Source organism: Piliocolobus tephrosceles, chromosome 1 (assembly GCF_002776525.5).
Source record: "Piliocolobus tephrosceles isolate RC106 chromosome 1, ASM277652v3, whole genome shotgun sequence".
In the NCBI taxonomy this organism is placed as follows: Eukaryota; Metazoa; Chordata; class Mammalia; order Primates; family Cercopithecidae; genus Piliocolobus; species Piliocolobus tephrosceles.
This window is the reverse complement of record NC_045434.1, coordinates 39,669,084-39,694,228: the sequence shown is the minus strand read 5'-3', so window position 1 is coordinate 39,694,228 and position 25,145 is coordinate 39,669,084. Positions and strand designations below refer to the sequence as shown.

The following is a 25,145-nucleotide window of genomic DNA, read 5'->3' as shown; positions in this document are numbered from 1 at the left end:
GGCACATCCTCATTGCTTCATGAATGGCAAATAATGCCTTCACCATTATCTAACTATTTTTAGATCTTTATTCAAACAACTCTACCTTCCTGGAAACACTCTACACTCATGTCTATTACTTTTCTTCAAGATCCAGGAAGCTTTCCTGGCTGACTTCAATTTCTACTCTTCAAAATGCTCCGCAGGTATTCTCCCAACAATTTAAAAAGTTTCAACTGGGCTGGGCGCGGTGGCTCACTCCTGTAATCCCAGCACTTTGGGAGGCGGAGGCAGGCAGATCACGAGGTCAGGAGTTCAAGACCAGTCTGACCAATATGATGAAACCCCGACTCTACTAAAAATACAAAAATTAGCTGGGCATGGTGTCGTGTGCCTATATAGTCCCAGCTACTCAGGAGGCTGAGGCAAGAGAATCGCTTGAACCTGGGAGGTGGAGGTTGCAGTGAGCTGAGATCGTGCCACTGTACTCCAGCCTGGGCAACAGAGCAAGACTCCATCTCAGAAAAAAAGTTTCAACTGAATTATTTTGCCTACAGGTCAATGTTTCTGTCTGATCTCCTCAAATACATTACAAATAAAAGTATCTTTAGGATATAAAAAGCATCTTCAATATCTATCATAACTCACACACCCCATAATACAACGTCTATGAGTGAACCATTTTCCCCCAGCAGTCTTATTTACATAAGTCCTTTGTCCACTAATTAGAATCAAAATGCAATAAAGCTCATCTCATTTTAAGCGGGTAGATCTTTTCAGATCACTGGAAATATTTCATAGCTTTTTAAGTTTCTCCGGCCAGGCACGGTGGCTCACGCCTGTAATCCCAGCACTTTGGGAGACTGAGACCAGCCTGGCTAACATGGTGAAACCCAATCTCTACTAAAACAAAGTACAAAAAACCTAGCCGGGCATGGTGGTGTGTGCCTGTAATCCCAGCTACTCGGGAGGCTGAGACAGGAGAATCACTTGAACCTGGAAGGTGGAGGCTGCAGTGAGCCAAGATCATGCCACTGCACTCCAGCCTGGGCAACAGACTGAGACTGTCTCAAAAATAAATAAATAAATAAATAAATAAATAAATAATAAGTTTTTCCAAGAAAGCCACATAATTCAAACTTCAGACTTTTTATTTCTAAAAGGCTCAATAAGAGAAAGCCATTATCTAGACCATGTTTAAATGAATGAAGATGGGGTCTTCCCATATTTAAGTGATATGTGGAACATTTACGTTTCACCATGAAGATTAAATAGCAAGTTACATAAGCACCAGACATTGTGACCAAAGCATATGCCATGGAAAGACATTCTTAAAGAATTCTCTAAACCTGCAGCAAAACCCACAGACTTACCATTTTACCACATCAAACGATGAAGCATCAACCAAAACCACTACCTGCTTAAAGTGAGGTGAGAACAGAGGACAGCTCTTCCCCAGGTTTCCCATGCTCCACTGCCTGAGGCGTCTATCAAGCATGATCGTATGAGAGGGCTTTGCAGGTACTTCAATGAAAATGGGCTCATAACTCAATTAAAACCAGCTAGTTCACTGATGTGATCACTCAGCAAGTATCTGTTAATGCCTATTAATGCCAGCAACTTTTGGTAGAGGGGAGAAAGACAGTAAGAGAAATATATTTTAGATGATGAAGCCTCACATTGTGTTCTCTTCTATTCTAAGCCAAAAATCATACAAAAAAAAAAAATCAATTATATTATATTGTACTACAATTGGTTGAGAGTTTCTTAATTAACATTTTTATTTGAGGAATAATTTACATATAATGAAGGATACAAATATTAAATGTATAGCTCTGAAATTTTACATATGTAAAATTTATTCTTGAGCTCCACCCAGCTCAAGAATAGAATACAAAATCAGAACTCTAAAGAAGACGGGGAAAAAAAGAGACTGGTCATTAACCATGTCTCTGAAAACAGACAGGTACCTGTATAGTCACTGACACAATCATTCTGGTTAGCAGAAACTTTCATACATACACAGTACTGTGATTTATCATCATGAAACAAAATTGACTGAGTCCTTAACTCTACACAAGACCACGTACCAAATTCAAGAAAAGAAAAAAGAGGCCAAGCATAGTGACTCACACCTCTATTCCCAGCCCTGTGGGAGGCCAAAGCAAGAGGATCACTTGTGCCTAGGAGGTCAAGGCTGCAGTGAGCTCTGATTGCACCACTGCACTTCCAGCTTAGGCAACAGAGTGAGACTTTGTCTCTTTAAAAAAAAAAAAAAAAAAAAAGCAAGCAATGTGAAGAAGACTGATTCTGAATTAATATCTCCTCCAACTTTCAAAACAAAAAGATAAAATAACAAAAATCTAAAAATAAAACAATCTAACGTTGCCCTCAATATAAGAGGAAGCGGCCACACGCGGTTGGAAACAAAGAGTAAAAGAAGGGAACTGAGGAAATGTAACTCCTAAAGTTCAAAAGAAATAAGGTAAATCCCCTTATTCATTTCCCAGCCTTACCATAAGGTTCTTCTCCTGCAAGAGATCTGAGGGTGCCATTGTCTAAGAAAGAGTGAAGTCTGCTTTATTTTATTTCATGAATATGTAGCTGTACCAGGCTGACCGGGCCCACTTATTTCAGGCTGGCCCCTAGAAGAGCACACGCATAGAAAAGCAGACACACTTAATTAGTGCCACCCTAGTCTGGTGCAGTACTCTAAAATCTCAGGAATGTTTCTATAAATGGGTTTTCTGGTAACCCCTATTAGCAAGCTGTCAGTTTTAGACCCAAATGAGCAAACATCTAACTTTATCATGTCACAAGAAAGGAGATGCTTGCAAAATCCAGCAGGGCCCTCTTACACAGGTGGTTTGTTGTTTTTTTTTTTAATCTTTTTTTTCTTATTTTTAAATTATTTTATTTTACTCTATTCTTCTCCACAAGGCAAGTTCTATCTTAAGTCTTATAGCAAGCAACCAAGGCAAAGTAATAAAATCAGCACAAAATCATTTTGAAATTATACACTTTCAAGCTGACAACTTAAAAGAAACATTAATCCCATATTTTTAAAAACCTCAGAAATTTTCAGCAGTAAAAATAAACAAACAGCTCTGCTCTAAACTTTAACACCTTTCCCTAAAACCCAAACAGAACAGTGGTAGAGCTGTCAATAAAGTCCAGCAGGAAAAATGAACAAGTAAAGAAGCAGGGCCGGGTATGGTGGCTCAGGCCTGTACTCCCAGCACTTTGGGAAGCCGAGACGCACAGATCACCTGAGGTCGGGAGTTCCAAACCAGCCTGACCAACATGGTAAAACCCCTCTCTACTAAAAATACAAAATTAGCTGGGTGTGGTGCCACATGCCTGTAATCCCAGCTATTCGGGAGGCTGAAGCAGAAGACTCGCTTGAACCCGGGAGGCAGAGGTTGCAGTGAGCCAAGATCATGCCACTGCACTCCAGCCTGGGCGACAAGAGCGAAACCCTGTCAAAAAAAAAAAAAAAAAAAAAAAAAGAAGAAGCAACTGTTGCTGCTGCCTATTAACTCTAGATTAACATGTGGTTACTGCTCGTCGGCCTAACCACTTTAATGTGGAATACACTGGGCTGGACCGTACTCTCCATTTACAGTTCTTCACTATCCTAAAGAGACAGTATGCCTATCTTCTAAATCTACTCATGATGACTTCACTAAACTTAAAAGGATGCTATACACAACAAGCAAATAAGATACTTCATTGTAACCTTTCCCCTCAACGGTTTAATAATTCCCTTTAAGAATCTATTTCAACAATGTACATGTGAATATATATATATTTGATTTGATTTTTGAGATAGCGTCTATGTCGTCCAGGCTGGGGTGTAGTGGGTATTCAACAGGCGCAATCATGGTGTACTACGGCCTCAAACTTCTTAGCTCAAGTGATCCCTCTGCCTCAGCCTCCCAAGTAGCTGAAACTATAGAATATATATATACTTTAAATAAAATTTGCTTATGTCCATTTTTAAAGGAAAAAAATACAAATTAACATTTCAGAAATACATATTCACATGTGAGAATTCATGAGTTTTCTCCTAAGATTTATCTAGGCTGACTTCAAGTCACATAACAGTCTAATTTTTACCCAAAAAAGGACAAGTCATAGGCCTTTCCAATTCCATACCAGTTCCATACCTTAGTACTTTTTAAAAAAAATTTACAGAAATAAAACCACATACTACATTTAACATTAGCTATTACAGTGACTATATCTTATAAAATGGAGAGATGGCACTGATAAAAAACAAACACAAGCTCAAAAGTTTTGCTTTGAAGAATTTAAATTAATGTTCAATGTTCTGGGAGTTTTATAATTCAGGCATTCATTTATTCACTCACTGTACATATATTTTTATGAACACTATGCCAGACAAGGGTCACTGGAGACAGAATGCCTCCAGTCTCCACCCAAATAGTGAAGCGAATCCTCTCTGTGCTTGCATCTGTCACTTAGGACTTACTATATAACATGAAAGTACTGCTCCAGAACAGAGGTCAACAAACCTGTGCTATGATAGCCAGAGAGTAAATACTTCAGCCTTTGTGGGCTGGGACATATGGAGTCTGTCGCTATTACTCAACTCTGCCTTTCCTGTGCAAAAACAGCCACAGACAATGCTTTGTTACATGGGCTAAACTGTGCTCCAACAAAAATTTATGGATAACCAAAATTTGAATTTCACGAAATTTTCACATGTCACAAAATATTATTCTTCTGATTTTTTCTAACCAATTAAAAATGTACAAACCATCCTTAGTTCACAGCCCATACAAAAATAGGTGGCAGGCCTGGACTGGACTTGGCTAAGAAGGCCATCATTTGCCTACCCCCAAATCGAGACACATGGGCCTCTGCATTTACACCTCATCTAAGAATGAGGTCAGGGCAATGATCCCCTGAATCACTACACATCCAGGAATTTGCATTGGTGCTAATACATAACAAACAATTAACTAATACTAGTCATCTTTAACTGAACTAAAAGATTACTAAACCCCTGACTCGTCCTTCAAAAACTTCGTGGTTTAAAGGTAGAAACAGACAAGTAAAGAAACAGATAATCCTGTGTGATAGGGACTGTGATAAATACCTACAGGGTGGTGTGAGTGGGAGACCTAATCCAAGCCAGGGAGTAGGGTAGAAAGGGGAGAGAGAGAGAGAGAAATGGGGGAAGGAGTCCTAAAGGGTATTAACACCTGGGAGAAGTGTTCCAAACCAAAGAACAGCCCTGTGAGCACATGAAGCGACAAAAAGGTCCAGATCCTGAAGTACCCTGTACACCATGTCAAGGAGTTTGGACTTCATCCTAAAATCTTGAGGAACCACTGCAGAATTTTTAGCTGCAAAATTGTATAATCAGATTTGCATTTTAGAACCATCACTCAGTCCAAAGGATGGCTGCCCAAATATAAAGGGCAAAGCTGGAGGTAGAAAGCCCACCAGTTTATTAGGAGGCTGTGGCAACAATCCAGGTGAAATGCAATGGGAACTTACAGTAAGGCAAGGACAAAGAGGATGGAAAGATAAGCATTCAAAACACACAGTGTCTGGATATAGAAGGTAAAAGTAGAGTCTTGGACAGATTATAGTAAGGATTGGTGGGAAAGAAAGGAGTGAAGTTACAGCTACCCAGAACTGACCCATCTCACAACAGTGGATCTCAACTGTTTCCCAGGGTAGTCTTTACTCATGAAGCCTGTCAAGCATGGTTCTTTCAGGAGAGACTTGGGCAACATAGGTTGACAGCCTCAGTGTTAGACAGCAGTGTAGTTCATTGAGATAGGGAATACCAAAAGAGCTTTGAGTTGGGTGAGACAACAAGGTGTGAATTTAGTTTTGAATATGGTCTCTGGACATCCCAAATTGACCAGAACCAACAAGTTTTCAGATGTGGAAAAAGAGGTGACTAGAAATACAACTTTAGAACTTAAAAATTTACAAATGAAATTGCAAATAAAGCCTTGAGACAAACATGAGTTCATCCACAAAGCGTGAACAGCATGGACAGGAATCTAGGAACATAAATAAAAAGGAGTAAGGCTGGGTGCAGTGGCTCACGCCTGTAATCCCTGCACTTTGGGAGGCCCAGGCGGGTGCATCACGAGGTCAGGAGATCGAGACCATCCTGGCTAACATGGTGAAACCCAGTGTCTACTGAAACTACAAAAAATTAGCCAGGCGTGGTGGTGGCGGGCGCCTGTAGTCCCAGCTACTCGGGAGGCTGAGGCAGGAGAATGGCGTGAACCCGGGGAGGCAAAGCTTGCAGTAAGCCAAGATGGGGCCACTGCACTCCAGCCTGGGTGACAGAGCGAGACTCATCTAACAAAACAATAAATAAATAAAAATAAAAAATAAGAAGGAGTAGGCAGGAGAAAAAAACAAGGAAAACCAAAGGAGTATGGTATCTCTGAACCAGGGTATACATGAACTTTTTAAAGTGGCTTAGGATAAAGCAGACATTCTTTTGAGAGACTCATTAGAGAAGCTGCAAGCTGCAAGAACGAATGCAATCAACTAAGTAGTCAAAGACTTATCTCCCCCATGACTTTTGGCAAATCACAACCCTAAGCATCTTTGCCTTCATTGCATTGTGAGAAATCTCATCAGTGATAAATTGGAGGCCTTATAAGCTGTAAAATGTAAAATATAGACATCCTTGATTTATTATTGTAATGTCATTATGAGTGTGTAAATTCCTAATAGAGTATAATCTTCTGAAGACAGGACCCTCAATCTTCTACATCTTTCTATCAGGTACAGTGGTATGTATTTCAAGAGTATTTTTTAATACGTTTGCAGAATATCTGGCAATAACATGAGAAAGTATGCACAGGAGGAAGGAGTGCATAGCAAAAGGCACACCCAATTTTTAAAAATTATTTAGAATTGAAATAGTCAAAACTTGATTCCTCCCACAAATGTGACCAATGACAAATGGAAGAGGTGAGGTCAGGATGCCTTATAGCTCCAACTTCTCCCCTAATGTGTAAATTCTTTTTTGAATGCCCTTAGAATGGAGAAGGAATTTGGAGAAAACGCAGTGAACTGTAGAACAGGAAAACAGCCAACAGCAACTTTATAAAACTGTGTTCAACAACTGCTGGCCATTAAGGAAGAGCTCCTTAACTTCTCAAGTTGAAACCTGCAAAATGTAAATCAGGCCTTTGTGAGACAAACTAAAATAGTGTCCCCTCAGGGTGCACAAATACCACAGTGAAGTCACCACAGTGAGCTATTCCCTGACACAGTCAGAACCCACCTTGCAAAGGCTTTTCCTGGAGGGAAAAATTGCCATTTGTTCCATGTTAAATACATACACACTCAGCAGAGGACCAAAGAAAATAAATGACAATAGCCTATATATCAATTATTCTAATTTACACACACAAAAGAAGATATTCAGATACAGATTTAAAAGCTTCATTGAATCACTATTGGTTCCTACAGTTTATGAGGAGCTTGGAAACTAATCTGGTCTCAGTGTTAATTTTAGGAGTTCCATAAACTTTGATTGGGTTGGTTTTATAAGCACTCTTTTCCTTAATCTAACTGTTTTTAGAAAAAGGAAAAGTTACCTTTCTCAAGATTAGGATCCTGTCTGCCAAGTTTCCATCCACAATCATTATCAAATTAATTAAAGGGGCTGTTTAATAAAAGGCAAATCCTCAGCTACAATCATAGTATCAACTACCCCACTGGTACTGATAAAAACTTACTATAACTTATAAGACATAAAAGCCAAACTTTTTAACAGCAATTGAATAATCCATCCAGAAGTTGAAGGCGAAACAAAAAAGACTTGTTTTTAGAAAAGGGTGGCTGGTTGAGATTTCTCCCCATAACAAGCAGAAAGTGCAATTCTGGTTCCCATAGCAACTTTAACTCTTTTTATCCGAGGACGCACCGCACCCTGCACCCTGGATTACTGTGTATGGTGCTTAAGAGATGGCCATTTTCAGAATCAACGCTGATTTTCCTGGCTTTTGTACAGCAAATGATGATACAGGTATAATAATCAGATTTGTATTTGCCATCTGTTAAAATACGCCTCAGCCTCCCAAAAAGTACCAGTTACGATGATCCTATAATTTGATATATACATGTGTATGCACGAAAAATTTCTAGAGGGTCATATTAATATAAGAAATTGTGAATGGTGGTCTCTAGGGCGTGGAGCTTAGCAGGTAGTGATAAAGAGACTCACTTGTCACTATACTTATTGTTTGAATTTACAATGTCATGTTTCATTTTTATAATTTAAAAAAGTCAGCACCAAAACACTTACATAACTACTTACATTATGTACGATTTGACTTTATTTTAAAGTTTACTGTACTGAAAGTTCAACATCAAAAGGAAGGCTAGAAAAGTGGTGGCTAGACCTAGCTCTTTCACACTACTCATTTCTAGTTTCACATGCTCTGTAAGGGCAAAGCACAATATGCATCACTTGTTTAAGGGTATGTGAAATTTGAACTCGAAGGGAGATTTAATAGATGCACAAAACAGTCATGGTACTTTAATTCATGGGAAATAATCAGTTAGCTACAGCCTATGGAGTAACTGGAGTTGGGGAGTGAATATGCTGAACATCAAAACACACAGTGACACATAACACCTTGCATACTTGTCATAAATTGTTGATCAAAACATACATGTATACATATAATCTTGTCATTAAAGACAAGGCGGGGAGGGGGGAAAGAAAGAGAAACCTCAACCTCACTACACACAAACCTTTCCCCCTTCCCACCTCCTCCACGACACATGGTTTCTTCCAGGATGTCATTTCTGATCCAAGAGCAAGTGTAAGTCAAGTATCCGAGTCAAGTTAGTTTAAACTAAAAAGTACATATTTTTACAGTTAATCACAATACTTGTAAGAAAACACTCTTAACTTACAAGTTTTAAACTCAGTTTTATGAATTTCATTTAGCAACAATATTACCAAAAGTTGAGGGAAATTTCAGCAAAACCAAGTCCAAGCATAAAACATTTTATAGTAAAAAGTGATGTTAGAGGTAAAATCTAAGATCTCTTTAGACCTTTTAATCAACCATGACCCAAAGTTAACATACCTGCCTCCCAGTGGGAGCAATCTAACTTAACTGACACCAGCTTACTCTACCACATTATCTTTGCAACAGGGTAGTAATCACTGAGTAATCTATCTACCTCTGAAATCACCTTAAACGACCTTTAGCTACACAGTGCCTACAAGAGAAAATTCAGAGAGCCAAGATTGACAGCCCCACCTTTATGTAAATAAGAGACTGTTGTTCAGTAATTGTCGATTGAATTTCAGGCATCTGAGATTTGAGACATCAGGCAACGCCTTTTCTTTGAAAATTTTAAAATCTGAAAATGAACAAAATAAGACTTCAAGGGTATTCAAACTTGAACGCAGAAACTTTAACAAGTCAAAAGTTAAACAAAAATACTTAGATACAAATTTCAAAAATAATTTTGGCCAACTTAAAAAATACAACAGGAGAAAATAAAGAGCACTCTCACAGATCTTAGGAAATCCTCGGTCACTAGCTATGTCTTTAGAAAGTCACCTTTAAAAAACTGAACTCAGTGCACTTTACTTCTTCAATCCCTGAAAAACAGATACCTCATAGTATCGTTTTATGAAATTATTTTCAAAATGTTTCGTTTAATGACTCAACTGCAAATAAGATGTTAAATAATTCTGCTTTTCTAACACTTATTCCACACACAATAATTTAATCCCACTTTTCAAAGTACTTTTTGTAAGTCAAATTCTTTCTCTGGAATCCTGATACTTAAATAAAGTTTAGTGTACCGGAGAGCAGCAAAACCATGATCAAAAGAACCATTTGCCAACAAAACATGTTCCTTTCCAACACCCCTAAGGGATATTAGCCTCACAGAATTACCCTCCCTTGACAGAAGAATGGCTTGGGGCAGTCTGTTCTCTCTGGAAGTTCGTTAGTACCAACTACTGGTAATAATCAAGCCTTCCAAGGCAATGGGGAGTGAAGCGCTAAGTCAAACGTCAGTTTCTCACACATTGGTTCCTTGGTTAAACACAATAATGAAACTTTCTGCCTATTTACATATCTCAAAGATGAGGAAAAACTTACCTAGATAGAACATTATTTTTGGTACTTCCAGATACACATGTTCATCCTCATCCACTGCCCTGCCATGAAGTTTTCTATACATTCCTTTCCTGATTTCTGAAAGATCACTTATACGTGTTTCTACACTCGCTTTGAATGAAAGCAAAAGGGAAGACAGTAAAGGAGAGCCTTTTTACCCAGGGACAAGGCTGTGCCCAGCAATTACAGTGAGTGCACTTCCTTTTGTTTATTCTGCATCAGGATTAGCAGTCAAATCGCTTTGTGGCTTTTAAGGCTGAGCAGCTATAAAGAACAATCACTTCAAAAGTTAATTTATGTTTTAATTCCACATAGGCAATATAGGCAGCGAAGGCATTTGCTTCTCTCAAATTCCCCCTTAACTCAACAGAGTAATCACCCTCAGCCTTGGAGGGACATCTAAACATTTTAAAGGCGAAAATGTTTAAGGCGGACCTTCTTGTTTCTGATCCAAGAATGCGCTGTGATGGCCTTGCTAGCAAAGAGAAAAGTGGGGATGGGAGTTTCTGATTAACGCTTCAGAAAAAAAAAAAAAAGGTGGGGGGCGGGGAGAACCACAATCCTAACAGCCGAAATGCAGAATAATCAGAGAGCCAGAATCCCGCTAAGTCAGAAAGAACAGGAAAGCAGAGACTCGTGCGGAACATTCTGGCCCTCACGGGATGTTAAAAGCAAGATCTATTTCAGAAGTTGGAGAAAGGAGTTTCTGGGTGGCCCATGCCGGGGAACAGAGAGCCAACACGCGGCTGTCTGGGTCCGGGGACGGAGCCGGTCCGGGAGCTGGGCTGCTGGCGAGCAGTAGCAGGGGACGGGGCTGTCACCGCTTACCCAGGTGCAGCGTGAGGTTGATGGAGCTGGGGTACTGCACCCCAGCCAGCATGGTCTGGCTTTGCCACCAGGTGGTGTCGGCCTGGTTGTTGTAGTCGGTCAGGAAGGCTGCCCCGTGCTGCAGGTGGGGCTGCCCGGCGTCGCACAGGTGACAGGACTTGGTGACCCCGGTCACCCCGGTCTGCACACAGTACTCCTCGGGCGGAGTCCCACACGTGTTGGTAGCCACCACGGTCACGTTGAAGGCGGCGTTGACGAACTCGGGCATGCAACGCTGCGGCCGCCCGCCCTCGTCCGTGCACTCGTCCATGGCTGCCTGGGCACAGCCCGCCGCGGCGGCGGCCAGCACGGCCAACACGGGCCAGAGCCGCCTCCGGCGCCGCAGGGCCGGCGCGGCCCGCTGGCTCCCCCTCATCCCGCCGCCCGCACGCTGGCCCACGGCGAAGGCAAGGGCACCGGCGTGTTCCTCTAGCCTAGCGGCGTTCCCCGGAGGCCGCTTCGCTGCTTGAGCCTGGGGGCCCAGGGGCCTGACTCCGGGGCGGGCGGTGGCGGCGACTCGCGCTGGAGAGACTGACGGGCGGGCGCCCCTAGCGAGGACCGCGCTGCTCGCCGATCGCGGCCCCCGCGCGCCGCCTCCGCGCTTCCCTAACCTACCCAGCGAAACAGCCTGCAATCCGCGCCGACCCCCGACTTCCGAGCGCGTGCCCGAGTGCGCGCCCCCGGGGAGGAAGGAGCAGGGGGTGGGATCGGCAGGGTGGGGTGGGGTCTGGGAGAGGAGAAAGCCCGACCCGGTCTCCTCTCAGCAACTCCCGCGGCCCCTGGGGCAACTCCCCGGCCCTGCGCGCCCCATGGACTGCGCGTCCGTCCCGGCGACTCCAGGCGGCGGCAGGGGCGGTGGCGTCTCGTGCTCGGGCCCGCGGCGCGCGACCAGGGGGGAGGGGCGCGCGGGGTGGGCGGGGAGCCGGGGAGGGGGTTGGGGGAGGGGAGGGGAGAGGAGGGGAGGGGAGGGCGGCAGGATGGTGCATGCCGGGAGGGAAGGGCGGCCTCGCAGACCCGGCTCCCCGCGCGGTAGTCGCCGGGGTCTTCGGCCTCTGCGGCCTGGGAGACTCTGGGTTGCGGGAGGAGGCGGGGGAGGGCGCCTTAGAGGGGCGACGCCGGGTCAGGAGGTCGCTCGGGGTCGTCCCTGGGGCCTCGCGCCCATTTGGGCTGCGGCAGGAGGGTCCCCGCCCAGCCAGGTGTCGGTCCCACCCGGCAGCGCCCGCTGCTGCCCGGGGTCCCGCACCAGCCCCTCCCGAACAGAGGTCCGGGGCGTCCGTGGGGCCGACACGGTCCCTGGAGAATCAGAAGGGCCCGCAGCAGCCAGATGAGTTTTGTGAAGCGATTTCCTGCCGCTGAATTAAAATGTAACCAGTCGTTTTACCGGGGCAAGGAAGGAAGTGAAAAGGCTGGGAATGGAATGACATTTTTCCCTTGGGTACGCACGACCCACTGCGAAATTCTTCCGCTGTGTTGTTTGTGTTCCTCGGCTTGCCTTTAAAAGACTCGAAATTATGTGGATTCTGACATCCTCCTTTTCGGGCCTGCTGAGTCACGGAATATTCTCAGTGCCAGAATGACTCAGTTCACAGAACCTGAGCCAGAAGATCATGAGTTTTAGTCCCGGAGCAGAACCTGGGCGCTTACCCAGTGCTGATACGGCAAGCAGAGACCAGGGCAAGGAGGCAGCAGCTTGAAACCCTCGGCGTCCCCAAGCAGAGAGGATGCACATAGTGGATGACACGGATTTGTTTTGTTCTAGCTTTTCAGGAACTTGATGATAAGGTGCGGATAATAAGTAAATGGCAAAAACAAAACAGAACACACACACACACACACGCATAGTTTCGGACCCAGTTGTCCCATTAAGATAGGGATAATGGGAATCTGAAACAAGGAAATAAGTATATGTTAGGTGACTCTGGATAGTTAGAGTCAGTGTTAGACGCAGACTGCTAGTTAGGAAAACCTTAAGGATAATGTTCTGGTCGGATGAAGAAGGGAGGGGAATCTAGGGACGTGTTACACGACTGAGCTTAGCAAGTATGTTCATCACTGTTCCGTTTATTTGATGAGATGGGTGGAGATTATGCATGGCTAAAGGTGCCTCATTCTTGGCACCTTCTCTTTGGGAGCACTAAGTTGTGGGGGCTATAATAACTTTTTAATCCTTTCATACATGAGTTGAAGCAAAATAAATACGTTCATTTACACCTAGAGGGGATTATGTGCTCTCTCAGTCCTTCGTTGTACTTGAGAACAAACGTGGGCATATAGGACAAAAATAAGGATGTTAGTTGTAAATAAAGCTACAGATTTGTAATAAACGTGTCTATATTTTAATAAACATGTGAATGTATTTGCGTTACTATACATTTTTAGTACTTTGTTATGTAGTGGCCAAAGCGTGGGTCTGTTTCCAACAATCAAAATAAAAGCAAGGAGACCCCAAAGGCTGTGGAATCAACATAAATGGGTTTGTCATTGCTGCCTTTTGAGTCCTAATGTCCAAGATTAACATCAAGATATTACTTATGCGAATTTTCCGTAATTTAATTACCAGAGCCTATCTGATATTTGTAAAGCACATATAGAGACCTTGAATTAACCCCTCAATTCTCTTGCTTATAGAAATGTGTTACAGTGACAAACATCTGTTTTGAAAAGAGGTAAAGTGTAACCAGCCAGTGGACTTGGTGATAAAAATTCTGCTCCGTTATTTGGATCTTGATTCAAACAAATCAATGGTTAAAACAGAATTTTTAAGACAATTTGAGAAATTTGAACACTAATTAGATGTTTGATGATATCAACAAATTATTTTAGCCACCTGGAGATGCCACAGTCTACTAAATAGACTTAGTATTTAAAGAAAAAAAAAGTGAAAGTGTGTAAAATTTTCTTTTACTGCAGGTTACCCTGTTTTTCAAAAAACTCCAGTGCCTTTTGAATGCATGCTCTTATGTGCTTAGAAATTTCGTTATCAGCCGGGCGCGGTGGCTCAAGCCTGTAATTCCAGCACTTTGGGAAGCCAAGGCGGAGGATTGCTTGAGTTCAAGACCAGCCCAGCCAACATAATGAAACCCTGACTCTACTAAAATTACAAAAACTAGCCGGGCCAGCCGGGGTCGTTGGCTCATGCCTGTAATCCCAGCACTTTGGAAGGCTGAGGCAGGTGGATCACTTGAGGTCAGGAGTTCCAGACCAGCCTAGCCAACGTGGTGCAACCCCAACTCTACTAAAAAATACAAAAGTTAGCTAGGTGTGGTGGCGCGCGCCTGTAATCCCAGTACTCAGGCAGCTGAGGCAGGACAATCGTTTGCACTGGGGAGGACGGAGGTTGCAGTGAGCCAAGATCACGCCAGTGCACTCCAGCCTGAGCGACAGAGACTCTGTCTCAAAGAAAGAAAGAAAAAAAATCATCCCGCAGTTGTGTCGCATGCCTGTAATCCCAGCTACTCGGGAGGCTGAGGCAGTAGAATTGCCTGAATCCAGGAGGCAGAGGTTACAATGGGTGAAATTGTGCCACTGCACTCCAGCCTGGGTGAGGCTCTGTCTCAAGAAAGAGAAGAGAAGAGGGAAGGGGAGAGGAGGGGAGGGGAGAGAGGGAAGGGGAGGGAGGGGAGGGGATTATCTGAAAGAGGAAGAAAGAAAAAAGGAAGAAAGGGAGGAGAGAAAGAAAAAAGAGAAAGAAAAGAAGAAGAAAGAAAGAAAAAGAGAAAAAAGAGAGAATGGAGGGAGGGTGGAGAGGGAGGGGGTGGGGAGTTTCATTATCTACCAGACATGGTACTTAGACGCAAAATGTTTTATTCAGGTCCCTCAAAAGATGATCTTAGTGCCCAATTATCAGTGTCTCTATGCAGCAACAAAGGCAGGATGAGGAAATGAAATTGTTTATTGTTTATTGTACGGGCAAGAGAGCTCCAATTAAAGAAAAAAAATGTGAAACTCCAGAGAAAAGAGATTTCTCCCTTCATAATCTATAAATTCAAGGAAGGATGCTGATTGGCTTGACTTTGGTCACCTGGCATACCCCCAAAGCTAGGTAAATAGAATACCATGTGTGTGGTGTTTGGCAGCCCACCAGAAAATCATGGAATGTGGGAAAAGCAATTGAAAGGAAAGCTTGCTGTTGCCAGAAGAGGGCAGGTTACAAGGCAGAAAAAAATAACGGATGTCTACTACAGCAGGATTTAGAATGTGTGATATAATTAGAAAAATAATTTAAAAGTTTGCACTGACCTTTCCATTGCAACGTTGTCATTTTTTATCTTTTTATAATTACCAATGCGTTTATTTTTTCAGTCCTTATTCTTTCTGACCTCATTTCCTTGTATTCTTCCCAAGCCTAAGCCTCACTATGCTATATGCTTTATCTTTTTATATTTAGAAATGCAACCTAAACATAATAATTATTAATAATGATTGACAATGTTAGCCTATATTTACATTCTATGTTACACTTTTCAAAATTACAAGGAAGCAAAGAATGTTATCACCTATGCGGAGCTGAAGAAATTAAGGCTCAAAGAGATTAAGTAACCTCTGTAGACAAGTAGGAGGAAAGTCAGGCCGGGAACCTGCTCTTTCTGGCTCCCTGACCAACGCTGTTTCCTTTTCGGTTATGTAAAGGTCATGATAGGAGACAGGATAAGGGAAGAGGGTTCTCACATTCCCAAAGTTTTTAGGTTATCAAATAAGAGTTTAAAATTAGGTAAAAATTAATGTGATACTGGAAGAGAATGACAATATCCCTCTTCAAAGTTACAATGACTACACATGATGCTTTGTGTTAGGTTTATAGATCCTGCCTAGGTCCTTGGTACAAATCCAAGCAAAACAAGATAAGGTATCTTTTGTGGCGAGCTCAGGTAAAGACAGGATTCCTCTTGTGTGAGGTGAAACCCTTCCTTCCCACTCAGTCCCATGCACCCAATTCTTCTTCTTCTTTTTTTTTTTTTTTTTTTTTTACAGAATTGCCAAACTCCTTTGTTTTGAAAAAAAAAAGTTACTTTTCTAATAATAATCATACATATTTATGGGAGTACATAATAATGTTCTGATACACACAGTGTATACTCATCAAATGAGGGTGACTTGCATATATGTCACCTCAAACATTTATCTTTTTTTTTTTAAGTCACCCACCCTGGAGTGCAGTGGTGCAAACACAGCTCACTGCAGCCTCCAACTCCAGGGCTCAAGTGGTCATCCCACCTCAGCCTCCTGAGTAGCTGGTGCCACAGGCATGGGCCACCACGCCCGACTAATTTTGTTTTAATTTTAGTGAAGATGTGGCCTCACCTTGTTGCCCAGGCTGGTCTTGAACTTCTGGGTTCAAGCGATCCTCCCGCCTCGGCCTCCCGAAGGGCTGGAATTACAGGTGTGAGCCATCGTGCCCAGTCATCATTTCTTTGTGTTAAGAACATTCAATATCCTCTCCTCTAGCTATTTAAAAATATATAATAAATTATTTTTAACTGTAGTCAGCCTATAGTGCTACATGGAAAACTGGAATTTATTTCTCCTAACTAGCTGTAATTTTATATAATTTAACCAATCTGCATCTATCCCCATCCCAACTACTTTTCCCAGTCTCTACTAACCACTATTCTGCTCTCTACTTCTACAAGATTAACTTTTTTAGCTTCAACATATGAGTGAGAACATGTGGCATTTGTCTTTCTATTCCTGGCTTATTTCACTTAACATAATGTCCTCCAGGCTCATCCATGTTGCTATGAATGACAGAATTTCATTCTTTTTAATGGTTGAATAGTATGCCATTGTGTGTGACTGTGTGTGTATACCACATTTTCTTTATTCAGTCATCTGTTGATGGACAGGTGGGTAGATTCCATATCTTAGCTGTTGTGAGTAATGTTGCAGTAAACTTAGGGAACAGATATATCTTCGGTGTACTGATTTCCTTTCTTTGAATATATATCCAGTAGTAGGATTGCCGGATCGTACGACAGTTCTATTTGTAGTTCTTTGAAGAACCTCAATACTGTTCTTCATAGTGACTGTACTTGTTTACACTCTCACCAGCAGTGTATAAGGGTTCCCCTGTTTTTACCCATGCATCCAATGCAAACTGTCTTTATATTGTGATACTAGTTTTGAAAGAGAGACAAAAGGACACATCCCTAATTCATAATATTTAAACCAGAATTTTATTTATAACAATATACAAGTACAATAAAGAAGGAAGAATTTCCAAAAATGAGTAGCAAAGACCAACTTCACCCCTACCCAAAATTTTCCCATGAAGAAAAGAGAGAACTTCACATCTCAAAAATCTTGTTATTCTGCTAACCAAATGCGAGCTGTATCTCACTATAAAGAACAGAGATAAATACTCTTTTATGTGTAGATAATGTGGTTTTATCATGGGAACTCAGAATTTCCTTAATAAGTTGTTGACCCTGATAGGGTTAACTGATTACTCTTAGAAAGAAAGGGTTTTTTGGTTTTTTGGTTTTTTTTTTTTTTTTGAGATGTAGTCTCACTCTGTCACCCAGGCTGCAGTACAGTGGCACCATCTTGGCTCACTGCAACCTCTGCTGCCCAGGTTCAAGCAATTCTCCTGCCTCAGGCTCCCGAGTAGCTGGGATTACAGGCACCTGCCACCACGCCCGGCTAATTTTTGTAGTTTTTAGTAGTCGGGGTTTCACCTTCTTGGCCAGGCTGGTCTTGAACTCCTGACCTCGTGATCCACCCCCTACTCAGCTTCCCAAAGTGTTGGGACTACAGGAGTGAGCCACTGCCCCCGACCGGGTAACTTTTTTAAAACCAAAGCTAGTATTATTGGTAGTTTCCCCCAGAATTTAATTGTGTTATATTAAATAGTTTATCACCTCATTCCATTAAGTTGGTATATATTGCAACAGATTTTTTTGGAGGGTGTGCCTGGAAGTTATATTGTGCAAAATTAGAAGTTCACAGCTCTTTGAGTAATATTCTTTTTTGGGCTGTGGTGGAATGTTATAACACTAGCTTTTAAAAAAATTTCCAGATGAAATTATTATGGTCCGGGCACGGAACTTAACGGCCTCCATCTCTAGTTTATATCTGTATTTGAACAAATGTTAATTACTTTTTCTTCCCACCCAAATTGTGTTTATTTTAATGATCAAATTAAAGCAAGATTTTAAAACATTTACCCCATCATTCTATGCACTAAAATGGCTTTTTCATTTATCAGAACTCTCTCTCCTAGTTCATATCTTTCTTTTGTTGTAATAGACATCTTTTATTGAAATTCAGCGTAGATATAGAAAAGTACACAAAATCCAAGGGTATAGTTTGAAAGTCGGATGAGAGAATCACACAGTGTATGCTCCTGTGATCACTACCCAGGTCTAGAAATGAAATATTATCCTAACCCCAAAGCCCTGTCCTATCTCTGGCCAGTCAGTATCCCCCACTTCTCTTCAAATGTAACTTCAGTTCTTGCTTATGTCACTGTAGATTAGTTTTGCTTGCTTTTGAATGCTATTTAAATGAAATCACATTGTATGTTGTGTGGGAATGGCTTGTTTTGGTCAATATTAGGTTTTGATGTATGTGCAAAAATTCCTTATTTTTCCTTGTTGTATGCTATTCTATTGTATAAATACACTACAGTTTATTTATTCATTTAACTGTTGTTGGACATTTCAGTAGTTTCCAGTTTGAAACTATTCTGAAGAATGTTACTATGTTTTTATCATCTCACTTGTCTTTTGTAGACACATTTTTTACACACACACACTTTTGGTGGGTATATACATAGGAGTGGAATTGTTGGGTCATAGGGATAGGCATATATTCAAATTTGGTAGGCAATACCAAACTGTTTTCCAAATTGGTTGCACCAATATTCGCTCCAATCAGCTGCATACAAGAGTTGCTGTTTCACCACATCCTCAACCATATTTGGTATTTTTGAGTGTTTTAAATTGTAGCTATTCTCGGCTAATGTTATTTTGATATTGGCACTGAACTTGAGGTACTCTAAATCCCATTTATATACATATTTGCACAAAATATAAATTATGCGTATTATTGGATTGTACTTTATAATTGGTGGGTTTAATTTCTAATTCCTTGATTACTAATTCAACTGGCCTCCTTTTCATATATTTATTAACCATTTGGGTATCTTCTTTTGTGCCACTTTATGTTTTTGCTAATTATTCTCTTGAGTTGTCTTTCTCTTTTTTACTGATTTGTAGGTATTCTTTACATATTTTGGATATAGTCTCCTTTCCTCATGCTATGTGTTGCAAATGTCTTCTTTATGGTTTGCATTTTCCCTCTTCAATAGTGTTTCTCCTTTTGAAATTTTTATTATGAAAAAATTCAAACATAAGCAAAGTGTTGGTGGGAATGTAAATTAGTTAAATCTCCATAGAACATATTATGGAGATTTCTCAAAGAATTAAAAATAAAACTACCATGCAACCCAGCAATCCCACTACTGGGTATCTACCCGAAGGAAAATAAATAGTTGTATCAAAAAGACATCTGCACTAGTATGTTTATCACAGCACTAATTATGATAGTAAAGGCATGAAATCAACCTAAGTATCCATTAACAGTGGATTGGATAAAGAAAATATGGTGTGTATACACTATGGAATACTACACAACCATTAAAAAAAAGAACAAAATCATGTCCTCTGCAGCAACGTGGATGCAGCTAGAGGCCATTATCCTAGTGAATTAATGCAGAAACAGAAATCAAATACCACACGTACTCACTTATAAGTGGGAACTAAACAATGGATATCATATTCTAACCTCTTGAGATGAAATCCTAGATAATGAATTTCAGCCATTTTTTCCTAACACATGCTAAAGAATATAGATTTCCCTCTAAACAGCACTTTAGCTGCATCTCATTACTTTTTTTTTTTTTTTTTTTTTTGAGACAGTCTCTCTCTGTCCTCCAGGGTAGAGTGCAGTGGCATGATCTCAGCTCACTGCAACCTCCACCTCCCAGGTTCAAGCAATTCTCACGCCTCAGCCTCCTGAGTAGCTGGGATTATAGGTGCGTGCCACCACACCCAGCTAATTTTTTGTATTTTTAGTAGAGACAAGGTCTCACCATGTTGGCCAGGCTGGTCTGAAACTCCTGGCCTCAAAGTGATCTGCCTGCCTCAGCCTCCCAAGGTGCTGGGATTACAGGCATGAGCCACTGCACTCGGCCACATCTCATGACTTTTGATGTGGCTTATTATTTATTATTATTCAGTTCGAAACATTTTCTAATTTTGGTTGCAATTTCTATTTTAACCCATAGGTTACTTATATGTGTTGCTTAATTTCCAAACACTAGGAGATTTTCTAGTTGTCTTTCTTAGTGTACTGTCTGTTATTACTATGTATTGTTATTTAAAAGTAAGTAACTGGGAACTTGATTTTCTTCCTTGCATCAATCATGGAGTCTGTCCTAGCTGTGCTTTAAAGAGATGAGAAGAAAGACTCAGTGGTTTGAACAAATTGGAAAAGGAGGGCTGGCACCAGAACCTATCTGACCCACTACTCTGAGGAGCTACTACAGAAGTAGCAATGGTCTTTCAGCAGCAAAAAAGAATAATCAGAATCGATGCCTTGAAATTGAGTAACAACCCCTGGATTCCCGGACTTACCATGATATGGGGACCTAAAAAAGGAAGACATTCTTATAATAAGCAGGATAGATATTTGAAGTCATATTACTACTAAAAATATGTGACCTTAAGTTATTCTCTAAGCTAGTGAAACAGGAAATAACATTTTTCATTTGATAGCATACTTATCATTTCACACTGTGTTTGATATTTGGGAGACATATATATAATTTAGTCTCTCTAATGTGAAAATAATACCCATAGCTAATATTCACTCACCACTTACTATATGTTGGGCACTCTTCTATGCCTTTTGCCTCTATTATTTTAGTTAGTCCTCGTATTTGTTATTTTCCCCATTTTCAGATGAAGATTTTAAGTAGCTTCTCCAAGGTCATTCGGCTGCTGGTGAAGGCTGGATTCAAACTGGGGTTGTCTGATATTAGAGTCAATGTGCTTACCCCTTATGTACAACAATAACAAATACTTATTTGGAGTTTGTAGCAATGACATTTTAAGTGCTCAGTATATGTTAACTTATTTAATCATTGCAATAATCCCACGAGATATATAGTTTTACTATCATTCCATTTTATAGGTGAGAAAACACCTAGGTTTTTTATAGGTGAAGAAGATTCAGTAACTTACTCAGGATTATACTGCTAATAGGTGGCGGAGCTGAGATTCAGACACGGGCAGTCTGGTTACAGTCTCTGTCTTCACCATTACATAATACTGACCCTCAAATTATATTGACTTATCAAAGACATAGCAAGGGTCAAACATCGGCTCATGTGTATGTTGTCATACTATCAGTCACAAATTAACATTCACCTAGTTTTGATATTTATGTCTGAAATAACAAAACATTTATCTTTGAATGGATGTTTTGCTAATAAATAATACCTTCATAAAGTTGTTTTGAATTTTTAAAATGTAAAAACATAATTTATAGGCATAATAGAAATAATCTACAAACAATAATGTTGATAAATACCATTACACAAAAATACATGTATTCTCAGTTTGTATTCTGTGGCAAAAAGGAATCACTGTTGTAGATAAGATCAGCTCAGGGAAATAAAAATTCAATTTACTTTAATTTATGCACACAGATTATTTTTTCCATGGCTGCAATCTGAATTATTAAAGTTAAAACTTAAACTTTAATGTTAAACCACTCGAGGACTTCATAAATATGCTGGAGAAACAAGGTTTATTCAATGTTAGTTCCACAGGAAGGGAAAAAGGGTCAATTTTTATCCAAGTTCAGAGACAGGATGGCCATACTCAAGCAAGCTTACTGGCAGCAAAGCCAAAGAATCCTCTCCCCATACGTCACATTTTAAAAACTGTTCAGCAAATTATACAGTCCTGCAATTGTAATGGAAAGTGGCTCACACCTGTAATCCTAGCACTTTGGGAGGCCGAATTGGGTGGATCACATGAGTCCAGGAGTTCGAGACCAGCCTGGGCAACATGGCAAGACCCAGTCTCTACTAAAAATACAAAAAAAAAAAAAAAAAAAAAAAATAGTTGGGCATAGTGGTGCATGCCTATAGTCTCAGCTACTCAGAAGAATGTGGTGGGAGGATTGCTTGGGAGGCAGAGGTTGCAGTGAGCCAAAATTATGCCACTGCACTCCACCTGGGCAACACAGTGAGACCCTGTCTCAAAAAATTTCTTTTTTAGTTTTTAAAGATTTTTTTAAATGTTAGTGTGCCAGGTATAGGACTTTGAATCCTTTATCCAATCTTTTTTTTCTAACTGCAGTAATGATAATTTCCTACTAACCTTTCATTTCTTGTCTTTGGTGTATGTTCACTATATCCATTTGTTATCCACACAGGATATGCTTTTCCAAAGCAAGGATTACTACTGATTCAAACTGATTTTATGGAAAGGTCATTCCAGGAAGCAATTTGACATCAGAAAACTCACTGAATACAAGAATGACATTTTCATTCAAAGAGCTGGATGACTTTTTGGATGTCCAGTTTATACGAGCATCCACAGAATTTTTCAGCCATAAGCATCCACAGAATTTTTCAGACATAAAGCACCCTTGTCTTATTTTTAATAGCATCTGAACATTTGTGCTAATGGAAGCATTGATCACTTATTCTGGAATGAGTTGTGGAAAGGGACAATCTGAATAGAAAAGAATTCTTTGACATCATTGCAGCTTTAGCAAAGCAAATAATCCAGCCTATAAAGCAGGAATTCAGTATAATCACTACATAAGGCAAGTAAACAAAAAAATATTTCACAGGTTTTGAAACTTTAAGCAGAAAAATAAAATGATCACCCTCAAAGAATTCTTCTTAGTGTTTCACAAAATAAACAGCCCATGAACATTGAGCAAGATCAAAGCAATTGCTAAATTTGGGGACATGAAAATCAGCACAATATTTTTAAAAGTAACTCCGTGGGTGGCATGAACCCGGGAGGCGGAGCTTGCAGTGAGCCGAGATGCCGCCACTGCACTCCAGCCTGGGTGATAGAGCAAGACTCCGTTTCAAAAAAAAAAAAGTAACTCCCTGACCGGGAGCTCACGCCTGTAATCCCAGCAGTTTGGGAGGCTGAGGCAGGCAGATCACTTGGGGCCAGGAGTTTGAGATCAGCCTAGCCAACATGGTGAAACCCCTTCTCTACCAAAAATACAAACGTTAGCTGGGCGTGGTGGTTCATGCCTGTAATCGCAGCTACTCACTCAGGAGGCTGAGGTAGGAGAATCGCTTGGACCAGGGAGGCAGAGGTTTCAGTGAGCCGAGATTATGCCACTGCACTCCAGCCTGGGTGACAGAGTGAGATTCTCTCTCAAAAAACAAATAAATAGATAAAAGTAACTCCCTGGAAATTGGCACCATGGCAATAACCAACAGCCAGAAGTGCTTCAAGGAAAAAAAAAAGAACTTTAAATTATTGTTACAGACTGAGTGTTTCTGTCCCCTCCAAAATTCATATATCAAAGCCCTAACTCCTAATGTGATGGTATTTGAACCCCAGAGGCAGAGGTTACAGTGAGCCAAGATCATGCCACTGCACTCCAGACTGGGCAACAGAGCAAGACTCTATCTCAATTAAAAAAAAAAAAAAGACCCACGTGGTGGCTCACGCCTGTAATCCCAGCACTTTGGGAGGCCAAGGCAGGCGGATCACGAGGTCAAGAGATCAAAACCATCCTGGCCAACATGGTGAAACTCCCTCTCTACTAAAAATACAAGAAATTAGCTGGGTATGGTGGTGCGTGCCTGTAATGCCAGCTACTCAGGAGGCTGAGGCAGGAGAATCGCTTGAACCAGGGGGTCAGAGGTTGCAGTGAGCCAAGATCACATCACAGCACTCCAGCCTGACAACAGAGCAATACTCCATCTCAAAAAAATAAAAATAAAAATAAAAAAGACATCATATCAATGTCTCTTGAGCACATGAAAGAATCATTGTCATCAGGTTGTCCCCTTGATTGGTCTTATGCACCATCCGTAGTTATATAGCTACATGGCAGTACTGAGGCTACAGAAAATGGAATGTGTTTCCCACTGCCACAGCAGAACTGTCGAGCAAGGAGTCCCTCTTAGCACAGCAGAACAGGACTATGACCAGTGACACACAAAGAATACATCTGCAGGTATGCCTGACTTCATTCAGATAGTATGTTTCTTATATTCCAGATTACCTGAAGTTAAAGACCAATTTTTTTTTTTTTTTTTTGAGACCAAGTCTCCCTCTGTCACCCAGACTAGAGTGCAGTGGCATGATCTTGACTCACTGCAACCTCTGCCTCCTGGGTTCAAGCCATTCTCCTGCCTCAGCCTCCCAAGTAGCTGGGATTACAGATGGGTGCCACCACACCCAGCTAATTTTTGTATTTTTAGTAGAGACGAGGTTTCACCATGTTGGCCAGGCTGGTCTTGAACTCCTGACCTCAGGATCCACCCACCTTGGCTTCCCAAAGTGCTGAAATTACAAGCATGAGCCACTGTGCCCAGCCAGATAAATTAAATAATTATTTCTAATAAGTAAATGCAGTTTACCTGGGATATTGTGGGTTTTCAATAAAATTTAAAAGAACATTAGAGAAACTTATTTCTTCTCCATTCTTGTTTTTAATGTGTCTTACATATATCAAAGGCCTGTTAAGTATTATTGACTAAGTTGTTACTTTTGGAGACTGAGGCGAGCAGATCACCTGAGGTCAGGAGTTCGAGGCCAGGCTGGCCAACATGGCGAAACCCTGTCTATACTAAAAATACAAAAATTAGCCGGGCGTGGTGGCACATGCCTGTAGTCCCATCTACTCCAGAGGCTAAGGCAGGAAAATTGCTTGAGCCTGGGAGGTGGAGGTTGCAGTGAGCCGAGATCCCGTGACTGCACTTCAGCTTGGGTGACAGAGCAAGACTCTGTCTTACATACATACATACATACGTAAAAGTATGATTGACTGGGTTGTTAAAAAAAAAAATGAATCTTGGGGCCGGGCATGGTGGCTCACACCTGTAATCCCAGCACTTTGGGAGGCCGAAGTGGGCAGATCACG

General features: G+C 41.2%; 1 protein-coding gene across 1 annotated transcript in view; it reads right to left on the bottom strand.

The window, feature by feature from the left end:
• The window catches only part of LAMC1 (laminin subunit gamma 1), a 120,019-nt gene extending 108,342 nt beyond the window's left edge, over nucleotides 1-11,677 (bottom strand). Inside the window, exon 1 of the mRNA XM_023203483.3 lies at nucleotides 10,971-11,677. Coding sequence (XP_023059251.1) covers nucleotides 10,971-11,385 — 415 coding nt within the window. The 5' untranslated portion in view covers nucleotides 11,386-11,677. The remainder of the gene's footprint in view (nucleotides 1-10,970) is intronic.
• Between the last annotated feature and the right edge of the window lie 13,468 nt (nucleotides 11,678-25,145).